This window comes from Anarhichas minor, unplaced genomic scaffold, assembly GCF_050575085.1.
Source record: "Anarhichas minor isolate MPS153535 unplaced genomic scaffold, ASM5057508v1 ptg000155l, whole genome shotgun sequence".
Taxonomy (NCBI): Eukaryota; Metazoa; Chordata; class Actinopteri; order Perciformes; family Anarhichadidae; genus Anarhichas; species Anarhichas minor.
This window is the reverse complement of record NW_027466601.1, coordinates 706,218-722,520: the sequence shown is the minus strand read 5'-3', so window position 1 is coordinate 722,520 and position 16,303 is coordinate 706,218. Positions and strand designations below refer to the sequence as shown.

Below are 16,303 nucleotides of genomic sequence, written 5' to 3'. Positions count from 1 at the left end.
ACCTTTCTTAATGAGGACCTGTACAAAGCAGCATTCACTTCCAAACTGAAGCTCAGTATGGATCAATACCGGCTGTCTGTGACCCATCTTCAAACTTGGAGCATTAAGTTTTGTTGTTTTTATCTTGTTTTAGTGTTTAGTTTGCAGGTTAGCATGTTGAAGTTAGCGTTAGTTTTTCAGCACTGGAGGTTGCCGCTACGTAGAAACCCAAATTAAAAGGTATAATACGTCTTCTTTAAAGGAGTATCAACATTACCATTTGAAGGAAAAACATTTATTCATTCATGTTGAGAATAAGGAGGATGAATATTGTGATATCAGCCTCATGTACAGATTAAACAAAGCTATAGAGGTTGGGAGATGTATTTTTGGACTTAAGACAGGACCAAGTTAGTCATCAGGGCTTTCTGCCAGAAGGGATTCATTCTTACCCAAACTCTGATCTTTTCCTAAACCTAACTAAGAAAGTTTGTTTCCTGAACACAAACGTCTCCCAGAGCACTAATGAAGCAGCAAACAACTATTAGCTCTGCAAAGATGTAGTGCAGTAATGTCAACCTGAGCCGAGAATGAAGTCGCTCTCCCTCTGTGTGTGTTGTAATCAAAGCTTTTCTGTGATCTGTCCAAGTAGCTGGGCCACCCGCCCTTACTTTTAGTGCATGTGAGTCTCTGTTGTTCCCCTACTGGCTAGCTAATCGCCGCCGGTCTGCACTGCTTTCATAAATTGGTTACAGCCGATAACGCCATCCCGACCAACATCTGTAATGCTACATTTCTACTTGTTGTGAAGGAAACGATCATAAGCTTGCATCATGCCTGCACACATATCCTCTTGTTCTCTTGTTCACATGTGCTGTGCCTCAAGGATAAAACCTATACATCTGTGTGTCTGTTGTTACACAGATAAAGCACTTCTTTTACTTCTTTAACTGCTGTGGCCTGCACGGCCTGAAACAGGATGCTCCAGTACACAGGCCCCCGCCCTTGATCACTCTCTTTATAACTCGCTGTGATCACTTCTACAGACTCTTTGTGACTCTGTGTAACTGTGCCTCTTCTTGCAAGAATAAATACTTTTAAAAGACAAGTTCTGTTTGACGATATTCTATGTTTCAGTTTAAAAAGACTCAACAGCGGGTAAAATCATTTTCCACCACAAATCATCGTCGTCGTGGAAGCGTAGCGCAAACCCCCCTAAAGTAGTAATTGGTATTTCTTTAATGAATGAATATGTCTCTTCTGAGAATCCTGTGGCATTCTGAACAGCTCGAAGGGGTTTCATCTGGAATCAAAGCAGAAACGTTGCAGGTACCTCTGATACTCCCTCTCTTCTTAATCTCAATGTTTGGGCTTGCTGGCTGAGTGGAAACCTGGAGGGGACATGAATACTTAAGAGGAAGCAGAGGCAGGTGCTGTATCACAGACCAGTATCCCAGAGATTAATGTTCATATTGTATGATGGAGCACCTCATGTTTCAAATTTATTGTATTTCCTCAAATGTTCATAAAAACAATTCAATGCACCTCGTGTGTCTTAAAGGCAGGGTTTGTAATCTTTAAAAACATTTGATGATATTTTTGTGCAAATTCTGATTACGTCCCAACGGGCTTATTACGGACCTGCAACTGTAATAAGCCCGTAATGTCAGAATGTCATGATTGGACGGGCTACCTGCCTGTCAACCTACCTACCTTTCTCATAGACTGTATATAAGAAGTCATTGTGACGTCACCCATTGGCTTGTGGACTAGTGTTATGAAGCCTCGATTTTGGCGATCTTGCCGTCGCCATGTTGTTTTATTTACCATATTTGGAATGCGAAATTGGGACTTCCTAATTCAAATGAATCAGAAGGTAGTTCTGCAATGCAATTCATATTTACTGTCCACATTATATTTAATGATGCTGTGCTTTTCATTTCAGTGGCAAAATGGACTGGGCAGAATACACCGTTTTATAACCAATAGGAATGAAGTTAATATAGGTTGTTGAAAAAAAACACGCAGGGACATTTTCTGGACCAAATGATTCATACATTGCAGCTAAAATAACACAACGTTACAGTGTAGATTCAGGCCAAAATATTAGCATATGAAATCGGAGGTCTCTGCATGGCAGTTATATTGCCATTGAATGGGGTAATTACAGCCTCATTTCGATAAATCCTCGGGTGCGGCGGATGCTGGATGGCTGTGTTCGGCCCTGGCATTGCTGTAATGACCGAGACAATGAGAGTTTGAGGAGGAGTAAGCATCATCTCCTCAGAGCTGTGTGTGTGTGTGTGTGTGTGTGTGTGTGTGTGTGTGTGCGTCCTTGTGCCACTTGTATAAGTGTCTTTGTGCAAACTGCATGTAACGTCCTAAACACCGAGCTGTACACAGACAATGGCCTTTGCTAAATGACCTAGATAACAGAGGCAATCTGCTCTCCCCATCGCGCTCAGAGTCACTGATGGTCCAAAGCCGTGCTTCCAACGCTCATGGGCACTCAGAGATTCAGGTATTCCATAAACACATTACACTAATTTGATCAGAAAATATAGCCATTTGTGTGTTTGCATTAGCACGTCCAGCATGCATGTGTGCTTGTTTGCATTGGCCTTCACATGTCCATTGGAATTAGCGTTGTTTCAAAGCCACGTCTTCTGTGAGCGTTTGGGTGAAGATGACCTATTTGGAGCTTCTTTCAAAGCTCCGTCTTCTGAGAAACTTCTCACTGCAACTTGTTTCGATTTCACAGGAAGTGGGAGAATGTTATCTTAACTAACACAGTTTTTTTTATATTTCTGAATCATAATGGGTATCTTTCAAAAGTCATGAATCCAAAGCCTATTTAATTGTTTGTATTCAGACTTTAGATGATGCTGCTTGCCTGTGTTAACATATAGATACATGAGTATAGAATATCTAACATCTGATCCGTCCTCAAGTTTCAGTATTCTCAAATCTGATATCTGTTAGGGAGACCGTCACCCCCTCAAATGAATTCTGGGAAGCGTCCCTGTCTCACTGACACTTTCTGTGATCTATAACTGGGCAATAAGACAATCGAGTGAGAAATGAATCGGGGACTTAACTGTGATAATCTTATTAGATATCAGAGAGATTAGATGCAAGGTCACACACACTATGGAAGGGAAGAGTGCAAACACTTTGACATGACGTGGTTCAGAGGAGAGGAAGGACCTGGTGCACGAAACCTAGCTCTGCAATAATAATCCTTCCAACAGGAGCTACTTGGGGTTCAGATCGATCTCTATCTGCGTATGAACAATTTGCCCATGCCTCATAGAAGAAAACTCAAACATCTAACTCCCAGAATGCTCTACTGTAGATCAAGGTTTGGTTTCTTCACGTGAAAGACATACAGTCACACATCCACTAACTCCAACTTAGGTTTTTAGCAGATTTTGATAGCAACACTCACTGAAAATAAAGTGAAAACTGAGGGGAAGCTGAGACTCCTGGGATTTTGCCCCTTTTTTATAACTATATAACTGTATCTGAAGCCGGTGGGTCAACAGTTGAACCAGCTGCTTTAAAACTGATGGTGCAGCATTCTGTGTGCAAAATCATTTTGGGCTGAATATTATTTGCATAAATATAGAACTAACATTCTCAAACATACAAGAAAGAGTCATTTGGGAGAGAGAACTGGAATTGCAAAACACTCTCTTGGTCTGATTTCCTGCATAAACTGTTTTGGCAGCCGTGCAATAACAAGAAAATAGAATAACTTCAAGATAGGATTGTTTTACTCGCCTCTCAAGACATTATCTGAATGACATTCAGCACCTACGTATATTACCTAAACATTCCTTCAATACTGTGAATCTGCTCGTGTTTGCATTAATCCAATCTTTTTTAAAAAATAAGTTTCTGTTTCTCTTCAGTTCTTCCTGAATGTCAGTGGCAGTAAAGAAGTGGGCATAGTTACCATGAGCTCATCCATTGCTTTGTGGACTGCAGATTTGTAGCCTTGAGTTCTGCATTTTGGCCGTCGCCATCTTGTTTTTTTGCAACCAGAATGTAACGGGTTGTATATGGACAAACCCTGGTGGGTTTACCGGGAGTCAGGCAAGGCGGGTAGAACAGGGGCAGGCAGGGTCGGTAACAGGCGATCAATCCGTGGGAGCGTGCTGGAGAGTCTGGCATGGAAAACCGAAGAACAATCTGGCAAATGTGTCTGGGAGGCAGGAGTCTATATAGGGGCTTGATTACTGATCAGAGGCAGGTGAGTGAACAGGTGAAGGGAGTTTAGACTGATGAAGAGGGAGTGACTGACAAGAAGAGTGAGGAGGGTGTGGAGCTGAACTGTGACAGAACCCCCCCTTTAAGGGACGGCTCCCGACGTCCCAAAAACCACCACAACCAAGCCGGGTGGGCGGAGGGGGCCTGGAGGAGGGCTAATATTCCTCCGACATCTCCATCCTCTCCTCATCATCATCGGTGGGTGAGTTGTCCTGGCCAGAAGACGGCTCCTCTTCATCCTCCCTAACATCTGAAGCTACAGATGGAAGAGAGGGAACAGAGTCTAGCTGGGTAGCCACAGTGGGCACAGGACCCTTGGAGGGTTGGTCAGGATGGCGGCGGTGAAACTCCCTGATGAGAGGGGCATCCAAAACGTGTCGAGCTGGGACCCAGGATCTTTCTTCTGGACCGTAGCCCTCCCAGTCGACCAGGTATTGCAGACCTCTCCCACGGTGGCGGGAACGAAGCAGGCGGCGAACCGTGTAGGTAAGACCTCCATCGATGAATCGAGGTGGTGGCGGAGGCTGTACAGCAGGAACCAGTGGGCACTCTCGAACCGGCTTCAACTTGGAGACGTGGAATGACGGGTGGACCCGCATGGTTCGGGGCAGCTTGAGCCTCACTGCTGCTGGATTGATGACCTTCAGGATCTCGAATGGCCCAATGAACCTGGGTGCCAACTTCTTAGACTCTACCCGCAAGGGTAGGTCCTGGGTCGATAGCCACACTTTCTGACCAGCCTGGTAGATGGGGGCTTTGGAGCGACGCCGGTTGGCCGCTGTGGAGTACCGGTTGTCTGATCGGAGGAGCGCAACTCTGGCCTCGGCCCAGGTACGGCGGCAGCGGCGGACGAAGGCCTGGGCAGAAGGGCAGGAAACCTCCTTCTCCAGGGCTGAAAACAGTGGCGGTTGAAAACCATAGGCACACTGAAACGGGGACATTCCAGTGGCAGAGCTGGTCAGGGTGTTGTGGGCGTACTCCACCCACAGGAGCTGCTGGGACCAGGACGATGGATGCTTGGAGACCAAGCACCGTAGAGCCATCTCCATCTCCTGGTTCTTGCGCTCAGTCTGGCCGTTAGATTGCGGGTGGTATCCAGATGACAGGCTGGCTGTGGCCCCGATGAGTGTGCAGAACTCCCTCCAGAACACTGACGTAAACTGAGGTCCCCGGTCAGAAACCACGTCAGTGGGGAGACCATGGAGCCGGAAGACATGCAGCAGGACCAGCTCAGCAGTCTCTTTAGCCGAGGGGAGCTTGGGCAAGGGTACAAAGTGGGCCATCTTGCTGAACCGATCTACCACTGTCAGGATGGTGGTATGTTTGTTGGACAGTGGTAGACCGGTAACAAAGTCCAAGGAGATGTGGGACCAGGGCCGATGGGGCACAGACAGAGGTTGCAGGAAACCAGCGGGAGCCTGGTGGGATGGCTTGTGCTGGTTGCAGACAGGACAGGCGTTGACGAACTCCCGGGTGTCTTTCTCCAGAGTAGCCCACCAGAACCTCTGCCGCAGAGCATCCCTGGTACGCTGGCTCCCGGGGTGGCAAGTGAGTTTGGAGCTGTGGGCCCACTGGAGAACGTCGGACCTCAGGGTCTGAGGGACGAACAGGCGGTCGGGAGGGCAGGAGCTAGGACCGGGCTGGTCCTCCAGTGCGGCCTTGACTCTCTCCTCTTCCTCCCAGGTGACTGAAGCAACCAAGACAGGGGCAGAAAGGATATTGTCATTGCAAGGGGTGGAATCCCCCTTATCAACAAACTGGCGGGACAGGGCGTCAGGCTTGACGTTGCGGGTACCGGGCCGGTAACAGAGGGAAAAGTTGAATCGGGTAAAAAACAGGGACCATCTGGCTTGCCGAGAGTTCAGTCTCTTGGCAGACTGAATGTACTCGAGGTTCTTGTGATCAGTCCATACCAAAAAGGGCAGACTGGTCCTCTCAAGCCAGTGACGCCACTCCTCAAGGGCCAGTTTAACAGCTAGCAGCTCTCGGTTACCAATGTCATAGTTCCTTTCAGCAGGTGAGAGCCGCCTAGAAAAGAAGGCACAGGGGTGGAGTTTCTGGTCGCTGGCAGCCCGCTGGGATAGGATGGCCCCCACCCCAACATCGGAGGCATCCACCTCCACAACAAACTCTCAAAGTCTCTCTGGGTCAGGGGCTTGGAGGATAGGGGCAGAGGTAAACCGGGCATTAAGGTTCTGGAAGGCCTCCTCAGCCGAGGGTGACCACTGGAACAGCACTCTGGATGAGGTAAGGGCCATGAGTGGGGCAGCCACGGTGCTATAGCCACGGATGAACATCCGGTAGAAGTTAGCAAACCCCAGGAATCGTTGCAGCTGTTTACGTGAGTCAGGGACGGGCCAAGACATAACAGCTGACACCTTGGCTGGATCCATCTGCATGATCCCCTGTCCCACGATGTACCCCAGGAAGGAGACAGATGAGGCGTGGAATTCACACTTCTCTGCCTTAACGAACAGAGAATTCTTTAGGAGGCGTTGAAGGACTGCTTGGACATGGTGAATGTGCTCCTCTCGGGACCTGGAGAAAATCAGAATGTCGTCAAGGTAGACGAACACCTGTTTGTTTAACATGTCTCTCAGCACATCATTCACCAGGGCCTGGAAGACAGCTGGGGCATTGGTGAGACCGAAGGGCATGACCAGGTATTCATAATGTCCAGTGGGGGTGTTGAAAGCCGTCTTCCACTCGTCACCCTCTCGGATCCGGACCAAATGATAGGCGTTACGCAGGTCTAGCTTGGTGAAGATGGTAGCCCCCCGCAGCAACTCAAAGGCAGAGGAGATGAGTGGGAGTGGGTAGCGGTTCTTAATGGTAATGTCATTGAGGCCCCTGTAGTCAATGCAAGGCCTCAGTGACTTGTCCTTCTTTCCCACGAAGAAGAACCCCGCACCAGCAGGTGAAGAAGAGGGACGGATGATCCCAGCAGCTGGAGAGGAATTTATGTACGCCTCCATGGTCTCTCTTTCAGGTGCAGATAAGGAATACAGGCGACCCCTGGATGGAGTGGTACCTGGTTGCAGGTCAATGGCGCAATCGTAGGGGCGATGTGGAGGCAGAGATGAGGCCCTGACCTTACTGAATACCTCCCGATAGTCATGGTATTCAGTAGGCACCCCTGACAGGTCCGAAGCAGAGTTGGAACAGACTGACTGCCGGGGTGCAGCAGCTTGTTTCAGGCAAATCAGGCCCTAAAGCATACTCTGCTTTATGGTCTGTGTGACTCTAAATGGACCATAATGTACTAAATGAACATCATGCTGTATTGAAGAAGACTTGAAACTAGAGATTGAGACCATAAACTCATGTTTACAATGTTTACTGAGGTAATAAATCAAGAGAGAAGTAGAGTCATTTTCTCATAGACTTCTATACAACCAGAGGAGCCGCCCCCTGATGGACATTAGAGAGAATGCAGGTTTCAGGCACTTTCTCATAGGCTTCACTTTTCAGAGGTTGCCGCCTTGCATGAGAAGACATATCCATGTGGTTTACCACCACTGGCCTTCATCCAGGAATTCACAGAACCATAGTTACATTTGTGACTTATGTTAGCTTAGCTTCATACAAAATACCCATCCCTTTTCAAAGGCAATTGAAATAAGTAGTTCCACATTTTTGCGAAATATTCTTATTTTCTTTTTTTTCCTGAAAGTTAAATGTTCAAATTGATCACTCTCATATCTAAATATGGAGCTATACCCAGGAAGCAATCAACTTAGCTTAGCATAAAGACTGGAAGCAGGGGGAACAGTTAGCCTTCCTCTTATCTCTAGCTCTTTATTGTTAGAGCCAAGACTTACATCATTCATAATGATGTTCACCGCATTTGACTACCTGCTTACAAGCTGTCAGATGATCAGAAATAGTAAAAACAAGTTTGTCCAGATTACCCTAAACTGCTTATTTGGGGGTCAAACTGTGAAAAGTGCAAGTGAAATATTTCTAATTCTCTCTTATTGCGTAGGAAAACTCAACTTCAGTGAGTACAGATGAAAGATGGGGCAGAGAGTGGCTCTTCTAAGCTGCTTACAATGGACAGTTTGGGTCATAATTTTATCGTCCCCCTGTTTTCTCTTCCACATAAGTTTGGCCAACCCATCTGATCAGCTGACTGACATTCCCAGATGTATGAAGAAGAATAACTCACAGCCAGGTAGAGTGCAGCGTAGACACTGAGGGCGGCCTCCTTGGATGGGAAGGTCTTGCGGGCACGCAGGATGTCGTCCTGGTTCCCGGTGCAGGCCTCCTGGTGGCTGATGTAGCGCAGGGCCTGCTGGCAGCCCAGTGCCGTGTAGTTGGGCTTACAGACCGTCAGGAAGTAGGGCGCCAGGTTTCCTGTCACTACCTGGCCCGCATTGACAAAGATATCAACGGTGAAGAGGCCGAAGGTGTAGACTCCTGGGAAGAAAAGAAGATGTTAAGAGGGATGCATGGCACAGATGGAGCTAGCATCAGCAGCAACGTTTGTGAGTAGTAGTAGTTCACTACTGAGATCCATCAGTATATTTCATATGATGTCATATTAAGGTACTTTCAGACAGCAAGGGGGACCAGGTCACTGTTTTTGTCCTCGTGTAATGAAATCTTCCCTGGTTAGATAACCTACATCATACTTAACATCACTATTGGCTCTAACCGGTTAATCAAACTTTGAAACTGATTTTGCTCCAATGCCGTTTTTGTTAATTGATCTGTTCTGTTTCCTGCAGATGTAAGCATGTTTGATCCAGTGAACCAGTAGAATGAGCTCATGAGTTGTCTTCCTATCGAGGTTTCTATGACTGCCATTGTTACAGGGTGAGTCACAATCACCTGAGACAGCGCTGTCAAGATAGCCATGCACGTTAATGAGAGCGGCAGCATCCTCTCTCTCTCTCCCGGCTGCTGCCTCTGACCTCAGTGGGGTCATGAAGGCAGACGCAGCTACTGACATACCTTCATAGAGACTACATGTCTGTGCATCCCAGAGCTTCTACATAGAACCAAGAACAAAGGTCACCAAATCTCTTGGAATTCTGGGAAAAATAAGCTAAACTAAAAGAAAAGATTTTGTACAAAATGCATGTCTCTTAACATTATATTATAGTATCCATTTTTAACATTGTAAAATAGCATGGGTCAGTACTTTTGTTATTCTTATGTTCACTTATCTGCACAAAATATTGTTGCTAGACAAACCTTTTATTAGATTATTTTCATATTTTTCTTCCGAAGCTGTTCCACCATGAACGACTACAACAATCTTCAAACCTGTACGTTTCTCTCTGATGTGAGATAAATAACACAGATTTACCTCTTTAGTTTTAGATATCATTTTGTTAACAATCTCCCAACCACACAGGCTGGGAATCCTCATCGTGCTTTGTATGAAACATCCTGTGGTCAGTTTTCTATTAAATCTCCAAGAGTTATCTTGTGGAATGAATAAGTACATTTAATGGATTCCTCTGTGTCATTGTCTATGCACATACAAACACTTATAAATGCTCTGCTGACTAAAATAACAAATGAAAAACAGATGTGAAATGTTCCATTCTGTAACAGAAGCCTCTGAGACAGTGCATCCTCTGTCCGTATGTCCCTCCTCTCACCAGTCTCCAAAAAAAAGACACATCGTGTTGAGACACTGGCAAAGTGCTTCATAGAACATCAACGGTGGGACATAAATTACTCAAGCAGTTTGTCTTAGATTCCCTCCAACACCAGACGGAGCCCGTTCATCCCACAGCAGAGACCTGCTGATCCTCACACCTGATGCCGCATAAAACGGGTACCAGGAACTCAATCCCTGCTCCTCACCCGTACCAAACACACACACACACACTGTGTGTAACAGTCACCCAGGTGCCACCGTCCATTCTCCGTGCTCTGAACCAAAGCAGCCAGGCTTTACGTCTCAGTGATTGAAGGGCTTTAACAGGAATAATTGCTTCCCTCCTACGAGAGCCCGGCCCTCTGTCACACTAAATTACCAAACGGCCGCTTAGTCAGACAACTCTATCGTACACACACAGTGAGAGGGTTTCACCACAAACACACACGCATACACTTCCAGGCTGCATTATGTGCTGGTGCAACAATAGCAGCTTTTTCCAATCACTGTCAAGTGTTTGTGCTGCTGCAAACTAATTTAACCCGAGCTTTGAAGCGCCTTTTAGCTGCGAGACACTCGTGAAAATGGGCGGCCAGGCGTCACGGCTGTGGAGCAAGGCAAGCCTTTTCATCTTCTCTCGCACGAGTTCTTGTTTTTTAATGTCTTAAGTCTTCGCCACCACTCGCTCGCCTCCCGTCAGCCACAGGGAGGCTCCAGATGCTGACAGGTCCATTTTCCTAACAAGCATCAAAATGGTTTTGTCCAGGCGTTGTGTGATTTGCTCGCCGCATGGCGCACGGTTCCGGCGCTGTCCCACTTTCTGCACTCCGCCCTCCCTCCATCCTGTCTGGCTTTGGGAGCACATAGAAGGACGACTGAATGTGCTTATTAGAGCATGAATATAATCCAGTTTGTCTGCTTCAAACAACACCATGATCTGCTGCAGAGCCACGCTGTAGCCGTGTAGCCACGCATGCTTGTTGGATGTATTTCATCCTCCTGTCTTGGTGTGTGTGTGTGTGTGTGTGTGTGTTGGAGGGTGAGCAGGGTTGAAGCAATGCACCTCTTCTTTGATCTGGTGCCAACATCTCCACAGTGCTGCAGTGGGATGAACGGCCCAGTCAGTCAGGAAGTTATCACAGCATCTCACACTCCTTGTGTGCTGTCACTCACTCTCACAGACACACACACACACACACACACACACACACACACGAGTGTGCGCTGGAGAGAGAGAGACAGTGGATGTGCTCAGAGCAGACAGGTGTTTTCAGAAATCAGCATTAAAGTAGAGTGGTAGTAAAAGTACAATGTAGGTTTCATTTTGTATATGAATAAACTCTGCTCAGTAAAAGTCCTGTGTCTTGCTTCCCAGCTGCCAGCGGTGGACGTTCAAAAAGTGAACTAACATCATCCCCAGAATGAGGCTACAGATCTGACATTATGACAAAGACGTCTGTGTACTGTGTTAGAGATATCTCCGGAAAGAAGCATGCTAACAGCTAGCCTGTGCTGAAGCAGGAAGGGTTAACACAGAGTAAGATGGTGTCGAAAATGTATTCCATTTATGTTTTGCATAAGAGCAACATGTGAGGCTATGGGCACAATGTTCATATTGTGATGAAGCGGTCTGGTCAGAGTAACCTGTCAAACGTGCATTGACATTTGTATGTTTCTTGGCAGAAAGCCATGTTTCTTTGTTGTCTGTTTCTAATCCACAGTAATACCAGCTGCAGGTATTGAGGTACTGTCAGATTATACACATATTTGAATCGGTATCTAACCTGTTCAAATATGTTTTGCTCAACTGCAACTGAAATCACACCAATCTAAAATCTCTCCAAGGATCTAGGCTCTTTTTTATTCACTGTTCTCTTTTAGAGAGCCACTTTATGTTTTTTACAGCTGCACCATGAGAGCAGCCTTCTTACCCGTCACAATGGTCATCAGTGCAGCGATGGGCCTTCCAGTATTGATGGGATTGAATCAGAGCAGTTTACAAACTGCAAACACCCACTGAACACACCAAGCATCAGTAGGATGAACATGTCTCAGTCACAATACAATCATCACTTATTAATATAGAAGTGATTCATATTATTTCAGCGTTTCTTTATATCCACAACCAGCTGCTATGTTTAAAGTGTCACTTTACTGCTTTTGTCTGAGTACGACGGAAAAGACACTGGACGTGTGTGTGTGTGGGGGGGGGGGGGGGCAGACGCCTGTCACTGTGACTGCCCAGGGATGTGTGAAGACACGTGGATACAGTGTTGGAGGTGGGGCCCGTTCATTCCTCAGTGGCGCATGAAGTAAGTGCAGCTGAGTAAAGAGTTACCGGGATCCTCCGACAATCGTCCACATATGAAGCGCATCAGCATTTCCTTTAACCCGCCTCCCAACCCATGGGTCCAGCCTCAGTCTCGGGTTCATTCACAAAAACTGAGGAAAGAAAATAACTCAAGATTCGCATATGAGGGAATTTTACAAGTCGTAAAGAATAAGTGTGCTTCCACACCTTGTTTGGTTCCGGTTAAAATGAACTCAGGTCCATTTGCCCCGTTAGTACGGTTCCCTTTGGGCTTGTGGTTCAATCGAAACCCTGGTGATCAACAGCAGAAGTGAGGCCGCCTGTTTGTGGTGTGAAAGCAACCGAACCAACCACAGGATTTCATGATAAATCTGCGATCCTATCGATCTGTATTTAAGACCATGTACTGTATATGAGCGCGTCAGCCCGGGTATTTTGATTAACGGCTCAAAAGCTGTTGAAACTGCTGTGCTTGTATCCGACTCTGTGCACTTTGTCAGTTCATTAAGTCCATTAAAAAGTGTGTGACAGCAATAAGCCTCATGCACGTGTCCGTGCGCAGCCCGAGGTTTCACACCACTCACCTCAGCGCTCAGAGGGGCTTCTGTACATTCCGGTCTCTACCATTATTAATCATAACATGCATTTGATTTGCAGTCTAATACTACTAATAATGTGTATATTCAGTTATCAATCAAAGAACATAAATATACACATCAGGTGGCAGCATGATGGATTGTAAATACATTCGCTCACATTGTCATAGCAATAAGATGTACACATTACAATCCTTATTTTTAGTGTTTGCAGTATTTAAATAAATACAACAATATCGATTCATTACTTTTATCGAAACACTTGGCTCTATCAAAATTCAAAGTTCACAAAACACATTTTAATGTGCAGCTCTAACACAGGAACTGATGAATGTGTCTAGTTTGTTTGGAACAACGTGAAGTAAGATACGGATGAACACATGAGGGAGGAAAAACTGCCACGATCAAACTCAAGCTTTGAAATGCAGAAACACAGCAGCAGCAGCAATGAGCGTGGAAGATTCCCATTCTGAGAGACAGTGATTAGAACATGTTCACAGAGCGCTCATGGTGCGGAGCAACCTTGGGAGGCGGGTCAAACATCGGAGGGACGTTTCTGTGCCGAGTGGAATCACACTGTCAAGAGCGGAGCTGTGGCGCGTTCAGCCGCCATCAACACTTTGAACAGTGCAGTCCCTGGAGACGCTGCTCTTACTGGCAGAGGAGTGACAGAGATTATCAAACGTTAATGCTGAGAGCTGGAGAGGTGGAGAGGGAGGCAGGGCACTTCTGTGGGACTGTCGCGATTATGGAGGACAGCTCGGTGAACTTAGCTGCTGTCACAGACTGTTGTGCGTATAAACAACACGGGCTTTTGGTGATTCATATGTAAATCAAGAATGGAGATGGCAGTGGCAACAACATAGTCACCACAACTGCACTTTAAAATCCACCAACAAAATTGATGTTTTTTTCTTTTGGAAAATCTGATGTTTTCAGGTGGAGCTGTAGAGTTGATCGCTACGTCACGCAAGCTCTGCTTGGTTGGGGTCCAATATCTAGTCAGTAACTCAGCAAAGGAATTCATGGCTCTATGATTAATGATCAATCCATCTCAAATGACAAATGTCTGAGGGGCGAATTCACAAAGAACGGATTGCTGCGGCTGATAGCACCACGAACTGTGCATCCATTATCTGCTCCGGCTCAAGGTCCGATTCTCCAAAGAAATTACGCTGATGATGTTACAGTGTAAACGCATTAAGTTTGCAGCTGAGTGCAATTTGCCCTCTTTTGCTTCTGATTGCAATGATCCATGTGGCAAAGTAGAAATGCATTGGTTGTGAGTCGATTCTCCTCTCTTTTCTTTGTGCCCATGAACGCCTCTCTGCAGCAGAGCACACACATGCGGGGGGGTGAAATAATACATCATTAATGAGAAAATATGAATTACATTATAAGAGTCTTTTGAGACATTTTATTGAGTTTATTAAATAAGTGCAGCGATCCCACCACAGCAGAAACGATAAGTGTGTCTTCCCATTGAGAGAGACTTACACACGAGGCACAGCAGCGTCACCTTATTGATTATTTAAATCTTGTATTCTAAAAATAAATTAAATCATGTGTTCTCTCATGTATTTTTAAAGTTGACATGTAGGGAAGCTTTATTAAATTAATTTGCCATCCCAAAATAAACGAGTTTAACCAGACAGTCCATCAACTCTCATAATAATTCCACTGTAACTGCGTGGGGCTGATTTGTGGACTGTTTTGAAAGGCTGATTTGCATTCAAGGGGGCCAATTTTGTACCAGATGTCTGCATATTACCTCATTTAAATAGGTGCAAATAACACAGGAGCACCGAGGTGCTGATTGCTATGCAGAGCAGTAAGGGGTGCATTTCCCCCTTTGCGTTTCTTTTTTTCTTATTTGTGCAGGTTTATTTGCAGCAAGAGCCACAAAATTTGCCGCCGAGTGTTCATTTACACCATTCCTTTCCACACTGGTGTTATCATCTAAACACGTAGCTTCTGAAAGCTTGGGAATTACTTTTTTTGAAGATTTCTACAGAGGGGCCGATATGCAAAATGAAAAGTCTTTGTCAATACAATAGTACTGTGTAGAATAACAGTGCTTTGTGTTCCCAAAGGAATAGCCTCACATCTGCTTAATATTGATATTATGTTGACTCTTTTACATAATGCCACTGAAATAGGAGGCTGTGCATGAACTTCCTGAATCTAAAGTTCAACAAGCCTTGAAATGCATGAAGGTAAAAAAAACACAGTGTGAGGGAGCGCCACGACCCTCGGCTGTGTTCTAAATTTAATCTTCCCCAAACAGCGCAGCCTCTGTGAGTCATTATGCAAAACAACGCCAGGCCAGAGTGAAAAGGGGAGTGAGCTGTGAGAGCTGAGATGGCCGGGCTCACATGATGCCGCACTGCCCTCCGACAGATGTAAACGCTGGCAACGAGCATGTGCAAGCATCCGCTACACGATGCGCACGAAAGCACACACTTGGGCGCACACACACACACGGAATCGCATACACGCGAGCCCGAGCATGCACATGGAACGTGTCACATGTGAACACTGGCACACTCTGACATTAGCAAAGAGAGGCAAGAGAAACTCCAAAGAGAGGGTTCTGGGAGCGGCTGGGCTGAAAGAATTCAGCTTCTGCCTGACAGCTGTAGGACACAGCAAAGCACTCTGGGTGGAAGAGTAACAGCTTTGTACTAATGCTGATGCTGCTTTAGACTTCTACCTTAGATGACATTGCAGAAGGACATATTGTATATCTTCCTGCACTACATGTATTTGACAGTTGTGGTTACTTTGTATATGACAATAAAATCCTAACTTTAACTTTTCCAGATAAAGATCTTGAAATTAACTGTGAGTAAAATGAATTAAGTTATCATGAAAGCAAACAAAGAGAGGCCTCCTCTCAGCTTGAAGTGGGCAGTGATGGCACATACTAAACACAGCTGGGAGTTTCCCCCATCTGCCTCACCATCTGTGTGGATGGGATGTGTCATCTTCACTGTGAGCTTTTCACTAAATACATCCGTGGCGAGTAGATATCGTCGTCCACTCTTCACCATTGTGTCCCTTTGTTCCGGGAACACCCTTTAGCTATTTGTGCCAAATGTGTTGTTGAGGTCAGAAGGTTCCAAAGTAATACAAAAATGCATCCCATTGAAAAGTGTGAAAAAGAGGCTGTGTTCTGCTTTTTTTTAGATGGGAATGTTGGTAGTTCGGTAAAGTGTATTTGCAGGCTAACATTTGCTCATTATCACAAAACGTAAGGCACAGCTGAGGCCATTGCCTAGTTGTTGAGAGATTTCACTCCATACACAGGATGTTCCACCTCATAGCAACATTGGCGGGCGACCAGGGCGACTGTGGCTCAGTGGAGGCGAGGGTCGTCCTTCAATCAAAAGATCGGCAGTTTGATCTCCAGCTCCGCTAGTCTATGTCGATGTGTCCTTGGGCAAGACACTTAACCCCAAATTTCTCCCAAAGGCTGTGCCATCAGTGTATGAAGACTAGCCGGAAGACTAGAAAGACTAGAAAGTTAAT

At 45.9% G+C, this 16,303-nt stretch overlaps 1 protein-coding gene across 1 annotated transcript in view; it reads right to left on the bottom strand.

Annotated features, from left to right (window-relative positions):
- plppr5b (phospholipid phosphatase related 5b) overlaps positions 1-16,303 on the bottom strand; it is a 75,331-nt gene that overhangs the window by 19,566 nt on the left and 39,462 nt on the right. Inside the window, exon 3 of the mRNA XM_076085450.1 lies at positions 8,420-8,670. Coding sequence (XP_075941565.1) covers positions 8,420-8,670 — 251 coding nt within the window. The remainder of the gene's footprint in view (positions 1-8,419; positions 8,671-16,303) is intronic.